This window comes from Lacerta agilis, chromosome 14 (assembly GCF_009819535.1).
Source record: "Lacerta agilis isolate rLacAgi1 chromosome 14, rLacAgi1.pri, whole genome shotgun sequence".
Classification (NCBI taxonomy): Eukaryota; Metazoa; Chordata; class Lepidosauria; order Squamata; family Lacertidae; genus Lacerta; species Lacerta agilis.
In genome coordinates this window covers 31,112,154-31,133,123 of record NC_046325.1, presented here as the reverse complement: position 1 = coordinate 31,133,123, position 20,970 = coordinate 31,112,154, and the positions used below count along the sequence as shown (strand labels likewise).

The 20,970-nt window shown below is 44.1% G+C and overlaps 2 protein-coding genes across 4 annotated transcripts; both read left to right on the top strand.

Moving 5' to 3' along the window:
- The first annotated feature begins 15 nt into the window (after positions 1–15).
- LOC117059429 (vicilin-like seed storage protein At2g18540) lies at positions 16–7,965 on the top strand. Of its 2 annotated transcripts, none has more exons than XM_033171171.1 (5): positions 16–66; positions 3,379–3,652; positions 6,132–6,413; positions 6,892–7,050; positions 7,745–7,965. In XM_033171171.1, the coding sequence occupies exons 2-5, from the start codon at positions 3,541–3,543 to the stop codon at positions 7,867–7,869; spliced, it is 678 nt and encodes a 225-aa protein (XP_033027062.1). In that variant the 5' UTR covers positions 16–66; positions 3,379–3,540; the 3' UTR covers positions 7,870–7,965. The 2 variants fall into 2 exon arrangements, with proteins under 2 accessions (XP_033027062.1, XP_033027061.1); XM_033171170.1 differs by lacking the exon at positions 16–66 and adding an exon at positions 1,353–1,572.
- Positions 7,966–10,087: 2,122 nt separating this feature from the next.
- Positions 10,088–19,961, top strand: LOC117059490. 2 transcript variants are annotated; one of them, XM_033171293.1, is made up of 7 exons: positions 10,088–10,165; positions 12,061–12,261; positions 12,877–13,523; positions 14,633–14,703; positions 15,192–15,404; positions 17,569–17,815; positions 19,087–19,961. In XM_033171293.1, the coding sequence occupies exons 2-7, from the start codon at positions 12,146–12,148 to the stop codon at positions 19,248–19,250; spliced, it is 1,458 nt and encodes a 485-aa protein (XP_033027184.1). In that variant the 5' UTR covers positions 10,088–10,165; positions 12,061–12,145; the 3' UTR covers positions 19,251–19,961. The 2 variants fall into 2 exon arrangements, with proteins under 2 accessions (XP_033027184.1, XP_033027183.1); XM_033171292.1 differs by having other exon boundaries at positions 10,097–10,165; positions 12,049–12,261.
- The last annotated feature ends 1,009 nt before the right edge of the window (positions 19,962–20,970 follow it).

Genomic DNA, 20,970 nt, shown 5'->3' with positions numbered 1-20,970 from the left:
TCGCGAGTGTACACAGTTCTTTGGTCCCACGTTCTGCTGATGAAGTTGTTTCGGCTGTGAAATACAGTAAGTTACTGGCCTATACTTTGAAAGCACATGCATTTTGTCTCTCAAAGTATGCTAGATCTTGTAGTTTACACTTCACAGAATTACAGTTCCCAGCAACCCTTAAACTACAGCGCCCCTAATTATTTGAGGGGGGGGGAATCTGTTTCGAATGTGCTTTAAAGGAACAGTTCGTAGTGTCCGCAGTTTCAAGCCCCTACTGAGCGGTGTGTTCTCCCCCGACTATTCACAAATGGTGGCAACAAAGACAAGGGCTTCTTGGCTCTTCCTGAGATCTTACTTATTTCCCAACTTTTCTTCAAGCAGCTCTGCTGTGGATCCCTCGCCTCTATCTGTGTAGCATCTTAATTAACCTATTAGGCTAGGCTAAGAGACAATGGGCTTCATGGCCAAGTGAGGATTTGATTGATCATCAAAAAAAATTAAATGCCAGTGAGGTCCAATGGCATCAGAAATCTCACATCAATGGTAGTAGATTCATACATGCACCCACTATCCACAAATACATGGGGTTTTGCCCAAAGTGTGTGGTGAGCTCACCCCAAGATGCATAACTGAATGATCATTTTCTATATTTTTCAGTAACATATAGCTTTGTGGGTAACTAACACCTGCCAGGAGCAATGCCTCAACGCCTTCCACATGCTGCGTGGCAGGAAGATTTTGGGCGTCACATGGCAGGGCAGAATCTCAAATATGTTCTCCCCCAAGCCCACATTCCCTGTATGTTGGCATTTGTGTCTCAGCAAGGTCTATGCTTGGTCATATCCACAGAGTGGAAGATTGCAGGATCTCTAGGGGTGTGTTGCATGGGGAGCTGGCTTCAGTCTGCAGATGTGATATGAATGCTGGCAACATTAACTCCGCCGTGTGGGAATCCCTTGCAGGTAATCCCAGTGCCTAGAGACAGTCAGGTCCTGTATCCACATTGTCCAGAGGAGGAATGACAGCTGGGAGGAGCACAGAGAGTGGAAATGCCATGGTGCTTCTGCAACAGCACAACCAGACGCCTTCATCTGCCCCAGCTGCAACAAAACATGTCTCTCCCATATTGGTCTCTACAGACACAGCAGGCCCTGTAACTCTCCAATGGTTTGACTTCAGCCCTGAAGGCGCACTCTTCCATTTTCTCCTGAGACAGACGGATGCCAGCCAACGCAGCACAGCAGCTGCTTTTGGGCTGTTCTAAATCCCTATATGCATTGCCAGAAGTGACATTTAAAATGGCATTTGCAGTATGTGTGGTGGTGACATCCTGCAAACGCCCCATATACACAAACAAACTGCTATGTGTAGTAGTAGGCACATGGGCAAATCTTGCCTTAATGAAAAGCAAAAATATGCATAACGAACTGAATGAATTAGAAACCACAGCACCTGTGTTCATATTAAGAGTAACAATGCCCCTGGCTGAGCCAGGTTGCTAAGGTAACAGTGACATGACCTTCATTGTGACACCTCCCTCTGCTGGCCCACCTATTAGATGACCAGAGGTCCTCTATGAGAGTAAGTGTTTGATGCTTTTCTCTTTCTTTTTGTTAACATTTCCATAATTGTTATATTTTTAGTCTGACTTGACTATAAACTAATAGGACTGGAAACCTGCTTTTGGTGTATAGGACCTAGATGAGATGAGACTCCCTAATTGCATAGAAGGACTTGTCACCAGCTGCTGTTACTAAACTCTCCAAAGAGTGGAACTCCTATTTCTGTTCTTAACTAAGTGCCGGACATGAGCAGAACTGCTAGGAGAGGGAGGGTGAAATATAGAAAACACAGAATCACAGAATCCTCTAGAAATTGCAGGCAATGTGAAATGATAGGTTATTTGGGTGTGCTTAGAATCATGCTAAGAAGTAATGTAAATGAATACCTAACATATCAGTGTTAGGTTGTTTGTGCTCCCAAACTGGTAAAGTGCTGGACAGTAAATTTGTTAAATCTTAAAATACTTTTCTTTTCTAGACCTTGCTCTTGTGACAATGAAGCATTCTGTAAACTCTTCCTGGAGAAAACGAGGGAGGGAGGGAGAGACAGAGACAGAAAAACACACACACATTTGAGGTGTAGCTAGGATTTGTTAGTGATTTCTGGTTCTGTTGCTCTTTATGGCTTGTTCAAAGCTATTCGGGGGGACGGGACCCTCCTCAGCGCTGAAAGGATTAATTTCAAAAGATTATCATTGGAATCATTTTAAGTGCTTCAACTAAAATGGCTTGCCTTTTCCTTTTTGGGGACCTTCAAAACTCCAGCAGGCAATATTGAGGAAATAGGATTTTGATTGCATATTATACAATTCCATAAATTGCTCCCACCTGTGCTTAGAAATATAATTCCAAAGGAAAAGAAAGAAATATGATTCCCTCTATTTCCAATGTTCAGGCTGCGAGTGCAGTTCCTCATGTAACCAAAATGGCACCATCTGCGCACAAGAGAAATGTATCAGCAGGCTTGGGTTTGCCAAAATATATAAAAAAATAATATTTAGGAAAAACCCCATTGTGTAGGAAAACTTGGGGGGGGGGTAATGAGGACTGATCATGCCCAGAGGCCATGAAATGCTGACTAGAAATGGGTGGGTGGGGAAAAACTATGGAGAAGGGGGATGGAATGGAGTAGAATGACGAATCCTGTTGATTTGTCAAGCTCTGGTGTTAGGATGGTGCCCTAATACATGAATCACCCCAAGCCCTGACATCAGCAGGGAGGGGCCTGTTTGTGGTCCCACCAAAGGATGTGGCCTGTCAAATGGGCATCCAGGGCAGGGCCTTCTCTGTGGTGGCTCTGCAGTTATGTTCTTCCCTCCCTTGGAGGCAAAAATGGTTAAGACACTGATGGGTTTCCAGCACATGCTGAAGGCTCCCTTGTTTTCCCAAGCCTTTGGAAGCCATGTTGAGATTTATTTTTCACCCTCTAGTCTTTTTTTTAGTATTTTTCAGCAATTATCTTTGTTTTACTGTGAGTCTTCTTTTTATTTTTTAGGGTTTCTGTAAATCTTATTATGTTTGCTTTATGTAAACTGCTTTGAGCTCATGGCCTCATGCAAAGCAGCATAGAAAAACTCTTAAGGGTTGCATTCAACTAAGCTGTACTCAAACTAGACTAGACTAGACTAGACCAACCGACACGAACCAATGTTAGTCACCTTCAATGGGTCTAAGATGATTAGGACTAGGGCTGGATACAGACCTAAATAAATAGAGAAGTAAATATCTAGAAACACTACATACTACAAAGGGTCCATGTGGGCAGATAGGGAAGGAAGACTGCAAACCCTCATTTCTCACTTTCTTCTCCCATTCTGTTCTCTAGGCTGGAAAAGCTGCGGATCCCCATTCAAAAGAGGAATGCCAACACTGACGCAGCAGAAGAGGGATACCAGGCAATAGCCTCTGAACCAGAGGGCCTGGGAGGTTTCCTTTCTGCCAAGAGAAAAAGGAGGATGTTTCTACGGAGGATGGGGAAGATCTAAAAATGTCCTGGAGCTGCTGCAAAGATGATGTCCCGGAGCCCAGACCTAGCCCCTCACCTATGCGGCTGGAAGTACCAAAGGCAATCCCCAGAAACAAGAACCAAGAAGTCATAAGTACAAACAACTATCCCCTTCCTCACTGCTGTAGAAGTGAAACCCCTGTGTTTCCGGCACAGTCAACCCAGAATGCTCTGATAGCCCAGCACAATTCACATGTCAGTTGTTTGCCCCATGGGACTCTGGCAGTAGCTGTTAGTGGGGTGACAGCATTTACCTGACCTCCCATCACTGATATCACTGCAGCTTACTGAGAGGTGAAAGATTGTGAGGTCAATGAGGTGCAAACATACTGGCGGGAGCACTGGATTGGCTCCTCCAATGTGCTTACGTTGTGCTCCCTCCCTCTCAGTAAGTCACACCTCTCCCTCCCAGTAAGCTGCAGTGGCTCCTTGTGGAGCATATGCAACACAGGGCTGTCCAGGTGACATGGCTCAGAAGTCATAACCCTGGGGGCTGGGGAAGACTTGGACACAGGGCCCATCCTCTGAAAGACCTCCAGGAGCCACTACCCCACTGGAGATTTTCAGCAGAGGGGTTCCCCAGGAGCCAGTGTGGTGGTGTGATTAAGAGTGGTACACTCGTAATCTGGTGAACTGGGTTCGCGTCTCCGTTCCTCCACATGCAGCTGCTGGGTGACCTTGGGCTAGTCACACTTCTCTTAAGTCTCTCAGCCCCACTCACCTCACAGAGTGTTTGTTGTGGGGGAGGAAGGGAAAGGAGAATGTTAGCTGCTTTGGGACTCCTTCGGGCAGTGATAAAGCAGGATATCAAATCCAAACTCCTCCTCCTCCTCCTATTCTTCTTCCTCTCCTCCTCCTCCTCCTCCTCCACAACCTGAGGAGATAGCCCTGACCGACCTGTCCTCCAAGCCTCAGGATATGTCCTCAGGACCCTCAGCAGTACAGAAAGACACCTCTCTGTGGCCTAGGGAAAGCAGAAAGATCCTCAGCTCCGTCAGAGCCAGGACCTGAGGAACAAAGCATGGCTCCCTTAAGCACTGACAGTTTCCCGTGGAGTTGGGAGCATCCAAGTCTTTAAAGTCTCCAGCCCATTTACCCTGGATCCAGTGTGCTCCCACTGCTGGTTTGCGAAGCAGCATGCACACGCTACAATAGCTGCAATCTCCTATCATTTCTTATGAAACACGTGTGGTTTTTTTTTTTTTTGAAGTGTTTCCCCTCAAACTAGCTTTTCTCCAAATTTAGAAAAAGAACCAGCCATTTGCACTGTAAGCTGGAAATGTGTCCGTGGCCTCAGTTAGCTTGCTACCACTTGGCGCCTTGCATTCAGCCTGACTCAATCCGGCTCCTCTGTGAGCTGTAAAGGTAAAGGGACCCCTGACCGTTAGGTTCAGTCGTGGACAACTATGGGGTTGCGGCGCTCATCTTGCTCTACTGCCCGAGGGAGCCGGTGTACAGCTTCCGGGTCATGTGGCCAGCATGACTAAGCCACTTCTGGCGAACCAGAGCGGCACACAGAAACGCCGTTTACCTTCCCACCGGAGCGGTACCTATTTATCTACTTGCACTTTGACGTGCTTTCCAACTGCTAGGTTGGCAGGAGCAGGGACAGAACAATGGGTGCTCACCCCGTTGTAGGGATTCGAACCGCTGACCTTCTGATCAGCAAGCCCTAGGCTCTGTGGTTTAGACCACAGCACCACCCACGTCCCTGTGAGCTGACCATGGTCCTATTCCCCCCCCCCCTGCAGGTGCTAGCCTGGAAGAGCAGTTTGCTCCAGGCAATCTGTGCAAGAGTCTATTCCTGGGGGGATGATGATGATGATGATGATGATGATGATGATGATTATACCCAGCCACTGTGGGCGTATTCCAGCACATATAAAAATGTAATAAAACATAACAAAACATGGTAGAGACAGTATGTGAAACAACCTTCTTTCCTCATCTATTTTCGTAAGTGTGCAAGGAGGCCTGACTAGCAGGCAGGCTTCAGGTTGATGGCAACTGAAGCTTGCTTTAAATTTGGAAGAATCAAGGCAATTATTTTTTGATATTATGCAACAGTAGTAGCAGGGTTCCTCTCTCTGGCTGTGCACACACGCTATACCTTTAAAGAGCAATCAGATAATTATGGGCACCATAATTTACAAACTACAATGCCCATAATTCTTTGAAGGTGGGAGAATGCACTTGAAATATATAGTGTGCATCCAGACTGTCTAGGAGTAGCCATCCTACTGTGTCCACATGATTTACTTGTGGGAAGTGGCTGAGAAGCCCAGTTGGCTGGATCAGAAGTGTCATGTGGAACAAGATGCAAAATAAAGCTCTTGCCTTAGATAGCTGTTTAGCCAGCATAGCACTTTTGAACATTGCAAATTTGTTTGAGAATACAGCTGCCCTCTCTCTGCCACCCATGGCTTTGTGGTGATGCGTTGGGTTGAATAATGGAGCAGCGATTTCCCTCCAAATCCTTCTATGCACGTGGGGTGATTTAACCGAGGGCAGCTTCTTACAGTCATACCTGGTCAGGTGGGCAACTTATTCAGGCATGCTTGCTGTTTTGGTAGTTGCTTATATACTGGAGCATGAGGAAGATGACGACGATGAAGAGGAAGAGCAAAAGCAAAAGAAAGAACCAGAAAAGGAGCGAGAACAAGAACAAATAAAAGAACAAGAACAAGAACAACGAAGGGTACAAGAACTAGAAGCAAAAAGAGTACAAGAAGTAGAAGCAAAAAAAGTACAAGAACTAGAACCAAAAAAAGTACAAGAACAAGAAGCAAAAAAAGTACAAGAACCACAAAAAATACAAGAACAAGACAAAACACGGCGGCCATCAAAAGGTCAAGGTTGGTGCATAAAATATATCAGTTTAAGAAAAGTATATTACAACCTTCCAACTTCTGCTGGCCCAATACTTGTTCCAAGTGTAGAATACACAGTGTTTTGTGTCAATATGTACATTAAAGTTTCCCTTAGAACTATGCAGGGTACACTGTATATAGCATGCCACTCCCAGCTTGCAACGAAAAGGGCAACCCAGCTAGTCTTGTCTCTCTCCCAGTACATATTACCCACAGTGAGTCAGTGAATATGTTCCAATCACTGTGTCCTTTACGCATTACAGCTTTTCTTTGGGCTACAGCACACACCTCTTGTAATAAACAACTGCTACTCAGCTAGCCTTGTACCCCACTTAAATATTATCCACAATGATTGAATAGATTCCAAGCTCTGTGTTGATACATATCAAGAGATTTCGACAAAGCAAGGAGACTATCATGTTACTAACGCCCCCCTTTCCTTCCCCCACCCCACCCCTGGAAGATGACGATATTGAAAGGCCCTGCACCTCCAGAGATGCTGATGGGGCAGAGGCAGAGACACAAACCAATCCACGCTATTTCCCTAAATCACCAAAAAAGATCACATTGGATGAAATCCTGCTTGGAATGCAGAAGATCGAGTACACCATCAGTAACACAAGTAAGTCAGGAGGACCTCTCATTTTTATGGATTGATTAATAATAGGATTTGATCAAGCAGTAGAGGGTGTGTGGCTGTCAAGAGCATATTGATTATGTTGCAAAGGGAGATTGGGGTGGGCTTTGGCTACACCCACTGCTGTCTCTGCCCCTCCCCACTGCTGGTGTGCACCTCCACTCACAGGTTACCCCCAAAGGGAATGCAACCCTCAACAGAAAAAAGCTCCCTCCTTTGCACCCTGCTATACTTCCTGTTTTTTTGTCTTCTGTATCATTCTTTCCACTACTGGTAACTCGCATTTGACACTTATTTTACTTACGTGATTGCCGATTTGCAATTTGCGGGGGAGATAAATAGATGGAGAGTGGAGGAGAATCCCACTCTCCATTTATTTATCCACACACACACACACCAGGACCAGTACAGGAAAGGCAAAGCAAGGGCTCTGGCAGCATCTAAGAGCCTTTGCGCTGCCTTCCCAAAGCTGGATTAGCAGCCCTCCACCTTGCAAGGGGTCCAGATTCAGGAGTTTGTGGCTTTTACATATATTTGTGTATACACGTGGACCCCCAGAACTTAACCTTCGCTTAAGATGTGAGTTACCTGTATTTGAAACCAGTTGTCACAGAGTGTGTGTGCTGAAGCAATAAATAGTTGTTCTGCCCGAGTAAAAAACCATGCTGTTTCATTGCAGTGAGAGACTTTGAGCAGCGCCTCTCCCGCTTGGAGCAGATCGTTTTGAAAATGAGGAATGCGTGGATCCATCACAGAACCTGCCATCTAGAGGGTCTGGAATATGACGATGAACAGGACAATTAGTATTTTTTCCTCCTCCTGATTTTATTGGTTTTGTAGATTTGCAAATCGACATCCTTCCCCCATCCAATAAAAAAATATTTATTTGGGAATCAATAAGTTGTTTAATCTTCTAATCAAGACATGGCTAATTAAAACACACTTGTGTTTTCTGGTTTGTTTTAACACTTTGTGTTAAACAACCTTTACAATTATTTTTCAAAATGGAGACTTGATCATAATAAAAAGTTGACCATTATGGACTATCATTGGCAGGGTGGATAAAATAAATGATTTTTAAAAAATAAAATAAAATAAGTCAGATTTTTTTTAATTTAAATCTGTTTTTTTAAAATTTAAATTGGATTTTTAAAATAAAATGCTTTTGGAGGAAAAATCTTTCTAAAGATAGTTTTCTATTTAAGTTACATTATAGTCCAAAGGATATTCATCAGGAAATAAGGATTTGTTTTAAGTTTCTCATGTGTGCTAAAACTCAGTCTAAGTTGTTGTTTTTTAATTGTTTAATCACATCAGTTAACAAACATGGATACATATAATGCTATTGTTTTAGTTAAATAAATTGTTTAAATTGTTGTTAAGGAAATTATTATTTTTCTTCCAATAAAGTACAGCAGAAAAGTTGTCCAAATACAAACAGTTAACTTATGAAACCTCACAATAATTTCATAATTATCTATGTACCGTATTTCTAATAGTATAACCAAATCAGTAATTTTTTATATAACTGTGAAAACTACTCTGGAAATTTATTATTCCAAAAATGAAACCTTCATCTGGTTGTAAATATTAAGATTATACCAGCGAGAATGAGTCTTTCTGTAAAAATTTTTTTTTAATTAAGTCTTACTGACTAGTGATTTAAATCAATTTGATTTAAATCAAATCCACCCTGATCATTGGTAAGAATAATAAGCAAAACACCACCCTGTTATGGGCTATCATTGGTCTGTACCTTTGCCCATATGGTTTGACTTCAAACCATACAGGTAAAGGAAAACATTTAGGACGGTAACCTTGTTTTAAATCAAGGCTTGTCCCCATGGGTGGGCATCTGTGGAGGACCCACACCCTAGCAGGGGCTGACTGACCTGATCACCCTGGATGTGCTTCTTTTCTTCACCAGGCATCCTACTTGTTCACCAAGGAGCATAGGAAGCTGCCTTACAGCGAGTCGGACCATAAGTCCATCAAGCTCAATATTGTCTCCGCACACTGACAAGACAGTGGCTGTGCAGGATTTCAGGCAGGGGAGTTCTCTGCCAGCCCTACCTGGAGAAACCACTGGAGCAGACATAGGCAAACTCCGGCCCTCCAGATGTTTGGGACTACAATTCCCATCATCCCTGACCACTGTTCCTGTTAGTTAGGGATGATGGGAATTGTAGTCCCAAACATCTGGAGGGCCGGTGTTTTCCTATGCCTGCACTGGAGATTGAACCTGTGAACTTCTGCATGCAGAGCACATGCTCTACCCCTGAACTATAGCTGCAATGGGTCAGTGTGTCTGGCTGTTGACCAAGTTTGGTGGTTCGAGCCCACCTAGTGATGGCTGTGGGCAGGATTCCTGCATTGGACTAGAAGATGACCCTCAGGATCCCTTCCAACTCTACAGTTCTATGATTCCCTAAGAGTCAGAACCTGCCTCTTGGTCTGGTCCAGAAGGGATGAGCAAGTAAACGATGATGATGGCGAGGAGGAGCAGCAGCAGCAGTTGCCACTGGCTGCTTGCTCACTGGCTGCCTTGCTACCGTAGCAAGCGGGAGCTAGCATGAAGCAGCAATAGTTGCCAATAATACCAGCCGAAGAGTGGGGCCTATTGTGGGTGTCTTGCCCAAGCCACAACACCCCCCCCCCCACGAATCTGGTTCTGATGCTATTTTAATTTCCAGTTTATGATTCATTTATTATATGACTGGGAAAGCTGCCTTTCCTTCAAACAACCACAGGATTCTCGTCCGCCGCCGCCTACGGTCAGCTGCCGGCAGAAGCCTCGTGCTCCGCTGCCTCGCCCTCGCCACGCAAAGGAACTGACGATCTCTCGCGCCCCGCAGGTAATGAACTTTCCAGCTCGGCCCGGAAGCTGGGCGGCGCGTCACTAGTCTACCTTCTGAAAAGTCTATAGGGAAGGCGAGAAGGCGCTTCCCCTCGGCAGCCAATGGGAAGGCGGCGGAAGCAGAAGGAAAGAGCTCCGCGACCAGTAGGAGAAAGGCAGAAGAAGGCGGGGGAAAGCTGAGCGTGAGGTCCGGGGGACGGTGCACCAAGCTTGTAAACAGACCCTATGGAGGTGCTGTTAAAGGTACAGGGTCCCTTCTCTCTTTGGGGTGGGAAGGCAGAACCCGGCAGTTGGGGTGAGAAGAGGCTGCTCGTGGGGCCTCAACGCAATTCTCCTTCTAGAAATGAGAGATGTAGTCTGCACATGCCCAGTGGCACTCTTTTTTTTTTTTTTGCACGGACTACTCAATATGTCCTAGGTGTCAAACCTGCGTTTGGGAACTGGTCCCAGGGCTGTGATTTTTGAAAGAAACGGAGTAGTACCTCCGGGTATAGGGCGATATATAAAGTCAAATAATAATAATAATAATAATAATAATAATTCAGTTCTTGCGATTTATTTATTTATTGAATTCTAAAATTGTGTGTGTGTGTGTCTGTGTCTGTGTCTGTGTCTGTGTGCATGCACCACTTTGGGTACAATTTTAGACATGTATATTATATAACTGCATACAAAATGCAGTAAAAAAAATCCACAAACCTCTAGTGGTTAGAGCAGTGGTTCCCAACCTTTTTTTGGCCATGCCCCACCTAAGACCCCCCTCCAGTGACATATAATTCTTATTATTCAAAAAGTGAACTCCTATGCACGTGGAGGAAGCCTAAAAGTCAATTAACTGTTAATAACTCATTCTTGAATTGCCCCCCTGTGGGGCATGTGCCCCACATTGGGAACCACGGGGTTAGAGTGTTGGGCAAGAACCAGGGAAACCAGAGTTCAAAGCCACACTCAGCCATGCAGCTCATTTGGATCAGTCAGTGGCTCTCAACCTAACCTACCTCACAGGGTTGTTAGGAGGATAAAAATGGGGGGGGGGAGGGAGAGAAGCACATGCACCACCTTGGAGGAAAGGTGGAACGTAAATGTAATAAAGAAAGAAATAAACTCTGCTGAAGCAACATTAACAGCATTTAAGTTTTGTAAAATGGTATGCCTTAGATACAGCTTACTTCTAACTTATGCCTTCCTGACTGAGAAGACAGTGCTCCTAATGCCAGGTTGTGCAGATTGGTTTTGGTTACCCAGTTGTGAAGATGCTTGATGGCATCTCAGTGTGGCATCAAAAAGAGTGTCCCAGACCTCAAAACCCTAAGGCCTAGCTGAAAGATATATATAAACGGCAAGGAGGAGGAGGAGGGGGAACAAGAAGGCAAAAAAGAACAGGGGATCTATGAGAGAGAGGGAGAGGGAGAGGGAGATGGAAGCAAGGTATGGGAAAACAATATACCAGTATGAATAATGGGGAAGGATAGGGAAGTTCTGTACTGCAAACCCTTTTTCTTCCACACCATACACTTGAAGTGCATGACTTCCACCAAAGAATTATGGGAAGTATCAAAATTCAAGTCCACAATGTTCATAGCAGCCCAAAAATGTTGTAAGTTACCGCGAGACATCTTTGTATTTCATATGTCTTTATTTGCATAAATGAACAATAAAACCTGATGGACTATATTGGCAGATATTATTATTATTATTATTATTATTATTATTATTATTATTATTATTATTATTATTATTATTATTATACTACTTTAGATTCTCATTGTCTCCTCTACAAGATGAGGAGCGAATTGTTTTGTACTATTAAAATTATGTTAATAAAATATTTTTTATTAAAAAAAAGAATTGTGGAAACTTTGATGTGTTATGGGTGCTGGGAACTGCAGCTCTGTGAGGGGTAAACTACAGTTCCCAGGATTCTTTGGCGGAAATAACATGTTTAAAAATGGTGTATATGTAGCCTTAAACTCAGACTTGTGGGAGAAGGCTGTTGGTGACAAGGGTAGGCACCCTCGCAGAAGCTTTGAAACACTTCATTCTGGATTTATTTACATGCTCCCATGTCTTTGCTGACAACAAATTCTATCAAACTCTGGCTCATACTAAGGGTTGGTTTTGGACAGTTTCTGATGCAGGTGCTGGCCTCTTCAAAGATGGGGACCAATAGCTGAAGGTGTCACAGACCCAACAAGCTCCTAATCCTAGGCTGTGCAGCAACGTATGGATGATAATCTTCAGGAGGAAGCAGGAATGAAAGGCAACGCTCTGGGGAGTTCCACTTTTCATCAGCCCCACAAGTTGACCTCTCAGCAACGAGTGGCTGAAGAATGTGTCAGGTATGGAGAAAGTCCAGGCACAATACTGTCACCATGTGTTTTCTAGTGGGATGTGCTTGTAAAGGGCCATCTGAAGAATGAAAAATGACATTCCAGTGGTAATGTTGAATTGCAGTAGGAATTCATATTGCAAAAATGACAGGATGGGAGAGGAAAAAAAGTTGTAGGAGAGCCATGCAGCATAGAAGGTGGGGTACAATTTAGGTGAGATAACAAGACTTTGAGCAGTTTGGAGGGATAGTGTCCTCACTAGCAAGTGTTGCATTGTTTTGTTTTTTAATGCCAGCATTTACTTAATCTTTAAGAACTAAATTGGGACCATGCAGGTTATTAATGAGCTCAAATGGGCCATCTGCAATTAAGGAACACTCAGCGACTCAAGTCTCTGTTCTAGAAAGGACACAATTTTCCCGTGTTAAGATTTCCTTTGCAATGAGTGCTAGTCACTTTCATGTTACTGTTTTTAATGAAACAGCAAGAACGACAGGGAAGATTCTGGGGAACTTAAAAGCGGCACAGCTGATTCATAAGAGAGAATCATTCTGTGGTAGTTGCTTCCAGGCTTTGCAAGATCCTTTTCCTTGAAAATTCCTTCTTCTTTTTGTCTGCTTCCAGCACCCAACCACTAAGGAGCGCTGGAAAAGCCTGCTGTCCCCTAACATGCCCATTCAAAGAAGGCAAGAACCGGAAAAAAGCCAAGCTTGCTGGTAGAAGACACACTAGTCCAAGCCTTGCCCCTCCATTCCCTCCAATGCTGGAACTACAGGGGATGTCTTACGGACAAGTCTCCCAGAATTTGGATCTCCAAAGCCAGTGTCCTTTCAGTATGCCACAGTGCAGGAGGACTCCAGAAAATCCTGAGGCTGCCCATGCAGCCCCTTACATGTCTATCTCTGCCCCTGCCAGACCAGGAGTGGATTTGTCACAACCCCCGTCATTGAGTCACCAGGTGATGGGTTGCTGTCATCAAAACGCTCATGAATGCATGCCTGTCAGGGACAAGAGCAGAGTGATGAGTCTGTATGCTGAACTGATCAGAGAACTGGAGCGGCAGGTGGCAGAGTTGAGGAGAGCGCTGGCGTCTCGGGAGGAGGCTGCTGTGCGGCAGGAGAAGAGGATCCAGGAGCTGGAGCTGGAGAACTGTGAGCTGAAAGCTCTCATCCAGAACTTAGAGGAGCAGAACGACTTCCTGTCCATCAGGAACGGTGCAGGAGGAGGCGCACCAGCCAGGGTGGTGCTGGGAATGGGGGACTCTCTCTTTGGTAAAAAAACAAAACAATGGACAACCTAAATGCTGCTTGTAGTGGGGGGATTAGAGCTCTACACCAGTGCTCTCTCCAGTCTGTACTGGAAGTTTCAAAAGGAAGCAGTCCATGAGGACTTCTCAACAAGGAATGTGGTGTGAGAGGAACAGAGGAAGGGAAGATTTTGCATACTAGGGGTAGTGTCCAATATGGCTATGGGAACAGGGCCTCCACAAATTATATAAAGTGTAAAATGCGACCCAGGAGGTGGTGTCAAGCCTGCAGCGCTGGGGAATTTAACCCTTTCCCCTGGGCCTTTTTGTCACTTCATATAGCCACCTCCTGCTCTGAGTTGCCATGTGCCTTGCAGCGGGAAACATACAAATACCGTACCTCTGTTGTCTTCCCCACTGGGCAAAATGAAGTCGTTTATTGTTTTCCACATGACTTCCTGATTATTTACAATGTAATCCACATGGTTGAAAATTCCGCCGCTTCCAATCACTTGCTTGTGTCGTCTATTAAGTGCATGCAGACGAGAGAGGTCTGCCATAGCTGTGCTTAGATAATGACTGCAAGCATCGGGCATGTTGCATTTTTCTTCTTTGCTGAACTTTACCATTGAGGTGTCCCTATAGCACTGCGCCTTGTCTCTTCAATATATGTTGAAGCTAAAGGTGAAGCAGACAGCGCTGCCAAGAAAAGGGAAGGGGGGGGACATCCATGTGATCCCTTCCAGATAGGAAGTACAGTAAGCCTGCAACTTATGTACATTTAATTTGCACACATTCTGTTTTATAAGCTTGGCAGAGAAGGAGGAGGAAGAGGAGGAGAAAAAGAAAGAGGCTGGATATTCAGGAAAAAAAGCTTTGGCAATCTCACTTATCATTGAACCCAATGTGTTTTGACTATACACAATTTTGGCTTTAGGCACGATCCCTGAATTGTAAGTCCCACATAAGTTGTGGGTTTGCTATGCTTTTAAAAACAGCAGCCACAGGTGTCTGCTCTCAAATACAGGTAGCACATCATGGGGAGATAACTGCACATACTCCTTTTCTGAGATAATTTTCCAGAAATCCTGTCTGATGTACAGTTCTTGTTGTCTGTACTTTTCTTTCCCCCAGATGTCAATGAAAACAATATTCAGTTCCTCAAAAGCCTGGTGGCAGTACTGGAGAACGTCACACCTTCACAGGTAAAGGTGCCATATAAAGGGGATATAAAACACCCACTTGGTTGTTTTGTTCTTTGAAGAGTAAATTGGAATTGTGAATGAGAGCTGGTATAGTTAGGTATTCCACTACAATTGTCATCTTTATGACAATTCTCTGGTATAAAACCAAGTCTCAGGCTTGTGGTTCAGGACCGGCCCGTAGGTAGTTGACAAAATTCCTGCCTCTATATACGTACCCGAGAATAGAAAGTTCTCTTTCCAGGTCAACAGCTGACATTGGTTGTGTGAATACAGGTTCAATTTCCGACTTCTCTAGTTTTTCTTTTAAAAGGATCGGGTAGCAAGTAGTGTGAAGGACCCTGGAGAGCCCTTGCTGGTTAGAGTAGATAACGTCAGGCTTGGTAGACAAAGGTTCCGATTTGTTACGAGGCAGCTTCCTATGTAAGTGTATACTGTATACCACACTGTTTCTCTTCTTCTTTACTCCCAGGTATCTGTATCTCTTTCAGGTCAGTGGTCTGCAGCCACCACCTTCTCTGGAAGATCAGAGGCACGCGCCAGCCACTGTGCCACATATCTCACCAGGTGGCTTGTCACCCTGGATAAATGCAGGAGATGGGCCAGGAAGTCCCATTGGGCTCAGTGATGCCACCAGCACATGGGACAACCATGTACAAGAGACACTGTCTGATGAGTCACCTGTATGGGCATCGCCAATGGAGGTGGGTGACGGGGGAAGAAGTCTCTCTCTGACCGGACGCTGCAGTGTTGTTAAACATATTGTAAGGCGTTCATTCAGAGGGAACACTGGATGGCATGAAGCAAGATCTGTCTCTGTTTGATTCAGGAGGAAACGGTTCACACATCTGCATCACAACTCAGGCAGAACTGTGCCACTGAGCTGCTGCTTTGTGGCAGAGTGCAACCAGTAACTTGCATTTCCAGATAAGGCCCCCAGAGAGCCAGTGACCTGACGCCTTATGAATTAGCTTCCTGTGCCTGGCCATTTAATGAGTCCTTTTGTTTAACTTGGCTGATACGGTATGCCACATTCTCAGTGCCTGTCTAGGAACAAATCCGTGGGACATTAAGATAACAGAATAAAATAGCCATGCAGGGCACAATTTTATATTTCATGTTTTAATAGCAGCTGGGTCCTTCAACCCATTTTCAAACTGAAGGAGAATGCAAAATACAATGCAACGTGGTATCAGCCTTGAAGATTAAGTGGAATGAGAGTCGCTGTGCTTATTCATAAGGAAAACAGAAGAGACATACTCCCTTCTGGTCCCGAAGGTAGCATACAGACATCATGATTCTTGGTAGCCCACCTCCTTGTAAAGCCATCTAAATTAGCGACTGTCACTACATCTTGTGGCACTGAATTCCACAATTTAAGCAGGCCCCCGGACACCATCCCTGAAATGTAGAATCAACTCTAGCTTGACGCTCCTTCCCGTTTTCAAAAAGCGGGCAGGAAACACAAAGCAATACAATGTTGCATCTGCCCTGAAGATATCGGAAAGAAAATGGGTGCACATGTTCAGGGTGTCATTCTGCATATCAAGTTCAAAACCATACTCGGCACCCATTTTCAAGGGGATAGGAATAAATGATTCCATTCATTCAAACACTTGGACTTTACTAGTCTGAGTCAGGTAGTGGCAGTTGTTTGCCTTTCCACATCAGGAGAGATGTGCACAGGCAGTGGCTGATGCTACTGCAGTGTTGCATTTCCTTTCACCTCCTCATGACTCCGGTAAACAGAATCAAACAATAAAGGACCTATGTTTTGAGAAGCTATCCTCCTGGCCCTTTGGGAAACAGGTGTACAGATCGAGGTTTTAAATACAGAATATAGAATTGTCTTGACAGTAGTGTACACCAGCTTTCATTCAAATATCTCAATCGCCAAGGTAGACACCATATAATATTCTGAAATTTTCCTCTTCATCCCCTAACTACACCTGTAGTGTCAAGCATGTTTGCTCTCCAAAGAGAGAAATATATCAAGATATGTGCACAACATGCTTCACTTCAATATCTCAAAGTGTGACCCTTGTTGTCTTGCTTAAATCAGGGGTCAGCAACCTTTTTCTGCTGTGTCTGGTTCACCGTCCCTCAGACCATGTGGTGGGCCGGACTATATTTTTTTTTTGGGGGGGGGGGGGAAATGAACGAATTCCTATGCCCCACAAATAACCCAGAGATGCATTTTAAATAAAAGGACACCTTCTACTCATGTAAAAACACGCTAATTCCGGGACCGTCCATGGGCTGGATTGAGAAGGCAATTGGGCCACATCCGGCCCCCGGGCATTAGGTTGCCTACCCGTCTTAAATGGATGCAGGAGTTGAGCTGGGATTTGTCCTTAAAATAGAGAATGCTGTCCTGAACATGCACATCAACCTTCATCTCTGCTATCAAGAGAGATACTGGTAGTGTACTAGATTTTGCATTTTCCTCTCCCTGTTCCTCTTCTAAAAATGAGTATAAGCTGTTATCGAATTTCATTTAACTTGGTGCAGATTTGAGTGCCTCGTATTCTCAGCCCTGATTATACAACTGCTAAGCATTACAATTTCCTGCCAGGTAGGTTTCAACACCAATCAAAGACCCAAACAGAATACTAGAAAGGTAAACCCAAGTGCGGCTTTGCTTGTGTGAACTCGGCTGAATACAGCTAACGTTTTGTAGAGCGTAGCTTTGCTGCTGTTGCATGCCAGTGAATGTTTGAGCCGGTTAAATACTCCTCGGCTTGGTTCTGAAGGGATCTGCTGCATCACAATCCAGCCTCCTTAGATGCAAGAGTGGGAGAACGGGGGCGGGGCTTCAACATCATAGCGCAGCTTTATAGAGTAACATAACCTCCTCTCATTGGTCAGGAGAATGGGAGGACGAAGCTGGAACTAGTCCCCAACTCGCAAGTCTACGTTTCCCACCACCAGCTGGACGACCTATCCCAAGTCTCCACCGACAAGCCTGAGCTGATGACCAGACGCTTGTTGGATTACTTCTTCTCTCGTGAAACTCTTGCCCGGTCTTCGGCTACTGGACAACGCATCGCCCACAACAACATGACCATGGAGAAGCCCACCCCATTGCCGGTTGCTGTTGTAAATGCTATCAAAGGTAGGGGATGTGGCGAGATCTTAAATAGTGCTGTTAGGGAAAAGCAAAGTATTAGCAGGTTTACGGTATTCCCTCTTTGGTAAAGAGCGGGACAGTGCCTTTTTTATCTTAGCTGTTAAGGCTAATTTGCTTTACTCTCAGATTAGAAATTCTGTTATAAACTTCCTCCTCTTTCTCAACCTCAATGATTATCTGAAACCACTGTTTATCCCCTAAGCATAGCCAGTATGCTTTTAAAACAAATATAAGGCCTTTTGGTTGTATACAACTGCTATTTTTTTATTAAATTTATATGCTGCCCTTCATCTGAAGAACTCAGGGAGGTCCACAAGATAAAAATGCAGGAATCAAAGCACAAAACAAGTAGTTAAAACAAAAAATAAAACAATAACCCCCCACCCCATCCCATCAACACATTTAGAAGGCCATAGACCAAGGCTTGGTTGAAGAGATACGTTTCCACCTGGCACCTAAAGATGTATAATGAACGAACCTCCCTGGGGAGAGCATTCTACAAACAGGGAGCCACTGCAGAAAAGGCCTGACTCAAACTAAGTTGTGTCCATTAATTTCAGCGGGTTTACTTTGTGGCTCGCATGGAATACAACTTGTAGTTTAGTTTATATTTTAAAATAATGTTTCCTACAAAGCTGGAGTCTGCACACACTGGGCTTTGAACTTACGCTGTATGATTAATTGGTTTGTGAAACTGCAATTATTATTAGGATGAGGGAAGACAAGAAAATAGGTTTGTTGAGAAAAAATTTTTTTGTCGTGTTTCGGTCCAAGATAATGTGCAGCCACGGAAACCGTTGGGACATTTGTGAACTTGGCTTATATCATTATTGAATCATCAGCAGGAGTTTATAGGGCGACAAAAAGGTTGTAAGCTTGTGTTGTAATATTTGGTGCAGTGCTTCCTTTCTGTGACCTCTCTCAACTTTTTCTTTAAATATACAAGATTTTTTTTTTAAAGGTCACAGAAAAAAAGCTTTACAAATAAACTGGCTGCACTAAAACAAACAAAACCCTCTGTATAACCTTCCTTACTGTTGGCTTTTGCAGAAAATTCCCAATTCTTTGAAAATTTTGATCATGAAAACATGTTAAGATCCATGTGCTTCACTTGCATTTATTCTTCTTGGAAAAGAATTTGGACTAGTTTGGAATCATACAAGCTGAACTGATGTTTCCAGTGTATATCACCAGGAATAACACTGAACTAAGCCTCTGCTTCTGTTCTCTCACTGTGCTTGCACCCCCACCTACAGAGTACGTCACCAAAACATGCGGCAGAGGCTGCAATTTCAACGCGGTGATCAACAGTAAATGTGGGACCTCCCGAAGGGCAGTTAAGAAAATGATTGACCCGGACTGTCAAAGTGGACCGAATGGCGTTACAACCACTATTTTCCAAGAACCCCTCAAAGGGTAGCACAGTAATCCATTTTGAGACCAGGATGGCACAGATTTGGGTTCCTTCATGTGCAGCAATAGTGGCAGATGGAGATCATGAAGAGACCAGGTTCCTATGGATTGAGTCTTAACTTGCCAGTACAGGGGACAGGGAAGAGAGGATGGAATTTGTCATGTCTCTCTTGGAAATCTCAGCAAGTGGAATGACCTTAGAACTCTTCATTTCAGGAAGCCTTGAATAGTCTGGATGAGAACTTGACTCCCAAGTATTTTCTCAGCTAAGTGTTTGTCTAGAACAGTTAAGCAATCTGAAAACAGATTTCCCTATTCTGTTACCTGGGAACCATAATTTTAATTTCTTATCCACTAGCATCTCCCAAAATGGGACCACCTCACTCCTACTTGTTTTTTAAGTTTACTAGCTCACACTCAGTTTTACCTTCAGCTGCAAACTGTTTGGTGCTACTAGCTTTGTAAATTGCCCACGGTCCTCTCAATCACCATTATTTTATGAAGGTGGGAAGGTAAGTCAGATATCCATTTAAAGAGTCACCCGCTGGGGGAATTTGAGCTCTCACCCATTTCCTCTGCAACCCTCATCTCCTGCAAACTGGTCTGGACAGCCAACTGTGGAAGCCACTTGTTACTGAAGCAAAAACATGGCAAGACGCTAGCTTCTAATAAATGTTATATTTCTTGTAAATAAGACAAGTTTCAAACTGGAGTGTAACAGCATGGGTTCTTTTATTTCTCTTTCCTGCCTACCTCTCAAAACGGCTGTTTTCCCAAGTTGGTGGAAAGGCCTTGATGTGTAAGACTTTGAGGGCAACAGGACGGAGATTCAGGTTGGTGGGAAGAATTATGTATATTCTGAGCTCCCACACTGGAAGATTAGTTGGCTTCCTGTCAGCTAACTGGAGCATACAATCCATTGGGAAGTTCTTCTGTACAAGCCCCACTGAAATATACCTTCTGTTCATTTCAGTGAGATGCATGCCGGAGAACTTCCTGCTGGTTTGAGCCTCTGAAAGAATCCACAAAGTATAAGCAAGTTTGCCTTGCCTGCCCTGCAGTCAAAGGCTTGTTTTATAGGCAGGGGATAGTGTGAAATGGGAGTCCCATGATGACTTACCCCTGCCGCTACTGTGTGCAAAGTCCAACAACAACATGCTCAACATTTTGAATACATCAGCACTGTGTGTTCCTGTGGAACGTATACACCAGCCACAGGCCATATCAATACATGAAATTAATAAAACGTACCTGTGAATGTTGTTAATGCTGTACACAAAGGAATGGTAGGAAAGAGAGAAAACTTAAAATCAAAATGTACATCCTGGCCAACTAAGCTTTGCTTTTGCATTGTAAACTAAACTGACGACAAAGTCTGGAGCTGCCCTTGCAATCACCTCCATATAGTCTCAAAACACCTCTCTAAAACCTCGTTATACCTCAACAAGCCACCTAAATGTGCTTGCTCTTTCATTCTTTAAAATGCAGCAAAGCAAAAGAATCCTTTGTTCCCAAACTGTAGCTGGATTTGATTCCGACAATTGGATTTATCAAGAAATGTGATTCCCCCCCCCTCCTCCCCACTCCTCCCCTTCTGGGCTGCCGTTACACTGGCCAGCCGAATTTCATAGCATTGATTAAAAACAACAGCAAGGAATTGCCACTTAAAGAAAAACATACTTCAAGCCGTTACAACTAAAAAATAAAGTGGATTTTTTTTTAATTTA

Bases quoted from the DNA above. Each gene is read 5' to 3' on its own strand.
- LOC117059429 (XM_033171171.1), top strand. From the start codon at position 3,541: ATGTCCTGGAGCTGCTGCAAAGATGATGTCCCGGAGCCCAGACCTAGC. The intron at 6,414-6,891 runs GTTGGTGCATAA...CACCCCTGGAAG, and splicing joins GCGGCCATCAAAAGGTCAAG to ATGACGATATTGAAAGGCCC. The intron at 7,051-7,744 runs GTAAGTCAGGAG...GTTTCATTGCAG, and splicing joins GTACACCATCAGTAACACAA to TGAGAGACTTTGAGCAGCGC.
- LOC117059490 (XM_033171293.1), top strand. From the start codon at position 12,146: ATGGATGATAATCTTCAGGAGGAAGCAGGAATGAAAGGCAACGCTCTG. The intron at 14,704-15,191 runs GTAAAGGTGCCA...TATCTCTTTCAG, and splicing joins AGAACGTCACACCTTCACAG to GTCAGTGGTCTGCAGCCACC. The intron at 17,816-19,086 runs GTAGGGGATGTG...CCCCACCTACAG, and splicing joins TGTTGTAAATGCTATCAAAG to AGTACGTCACCAAAACATGC.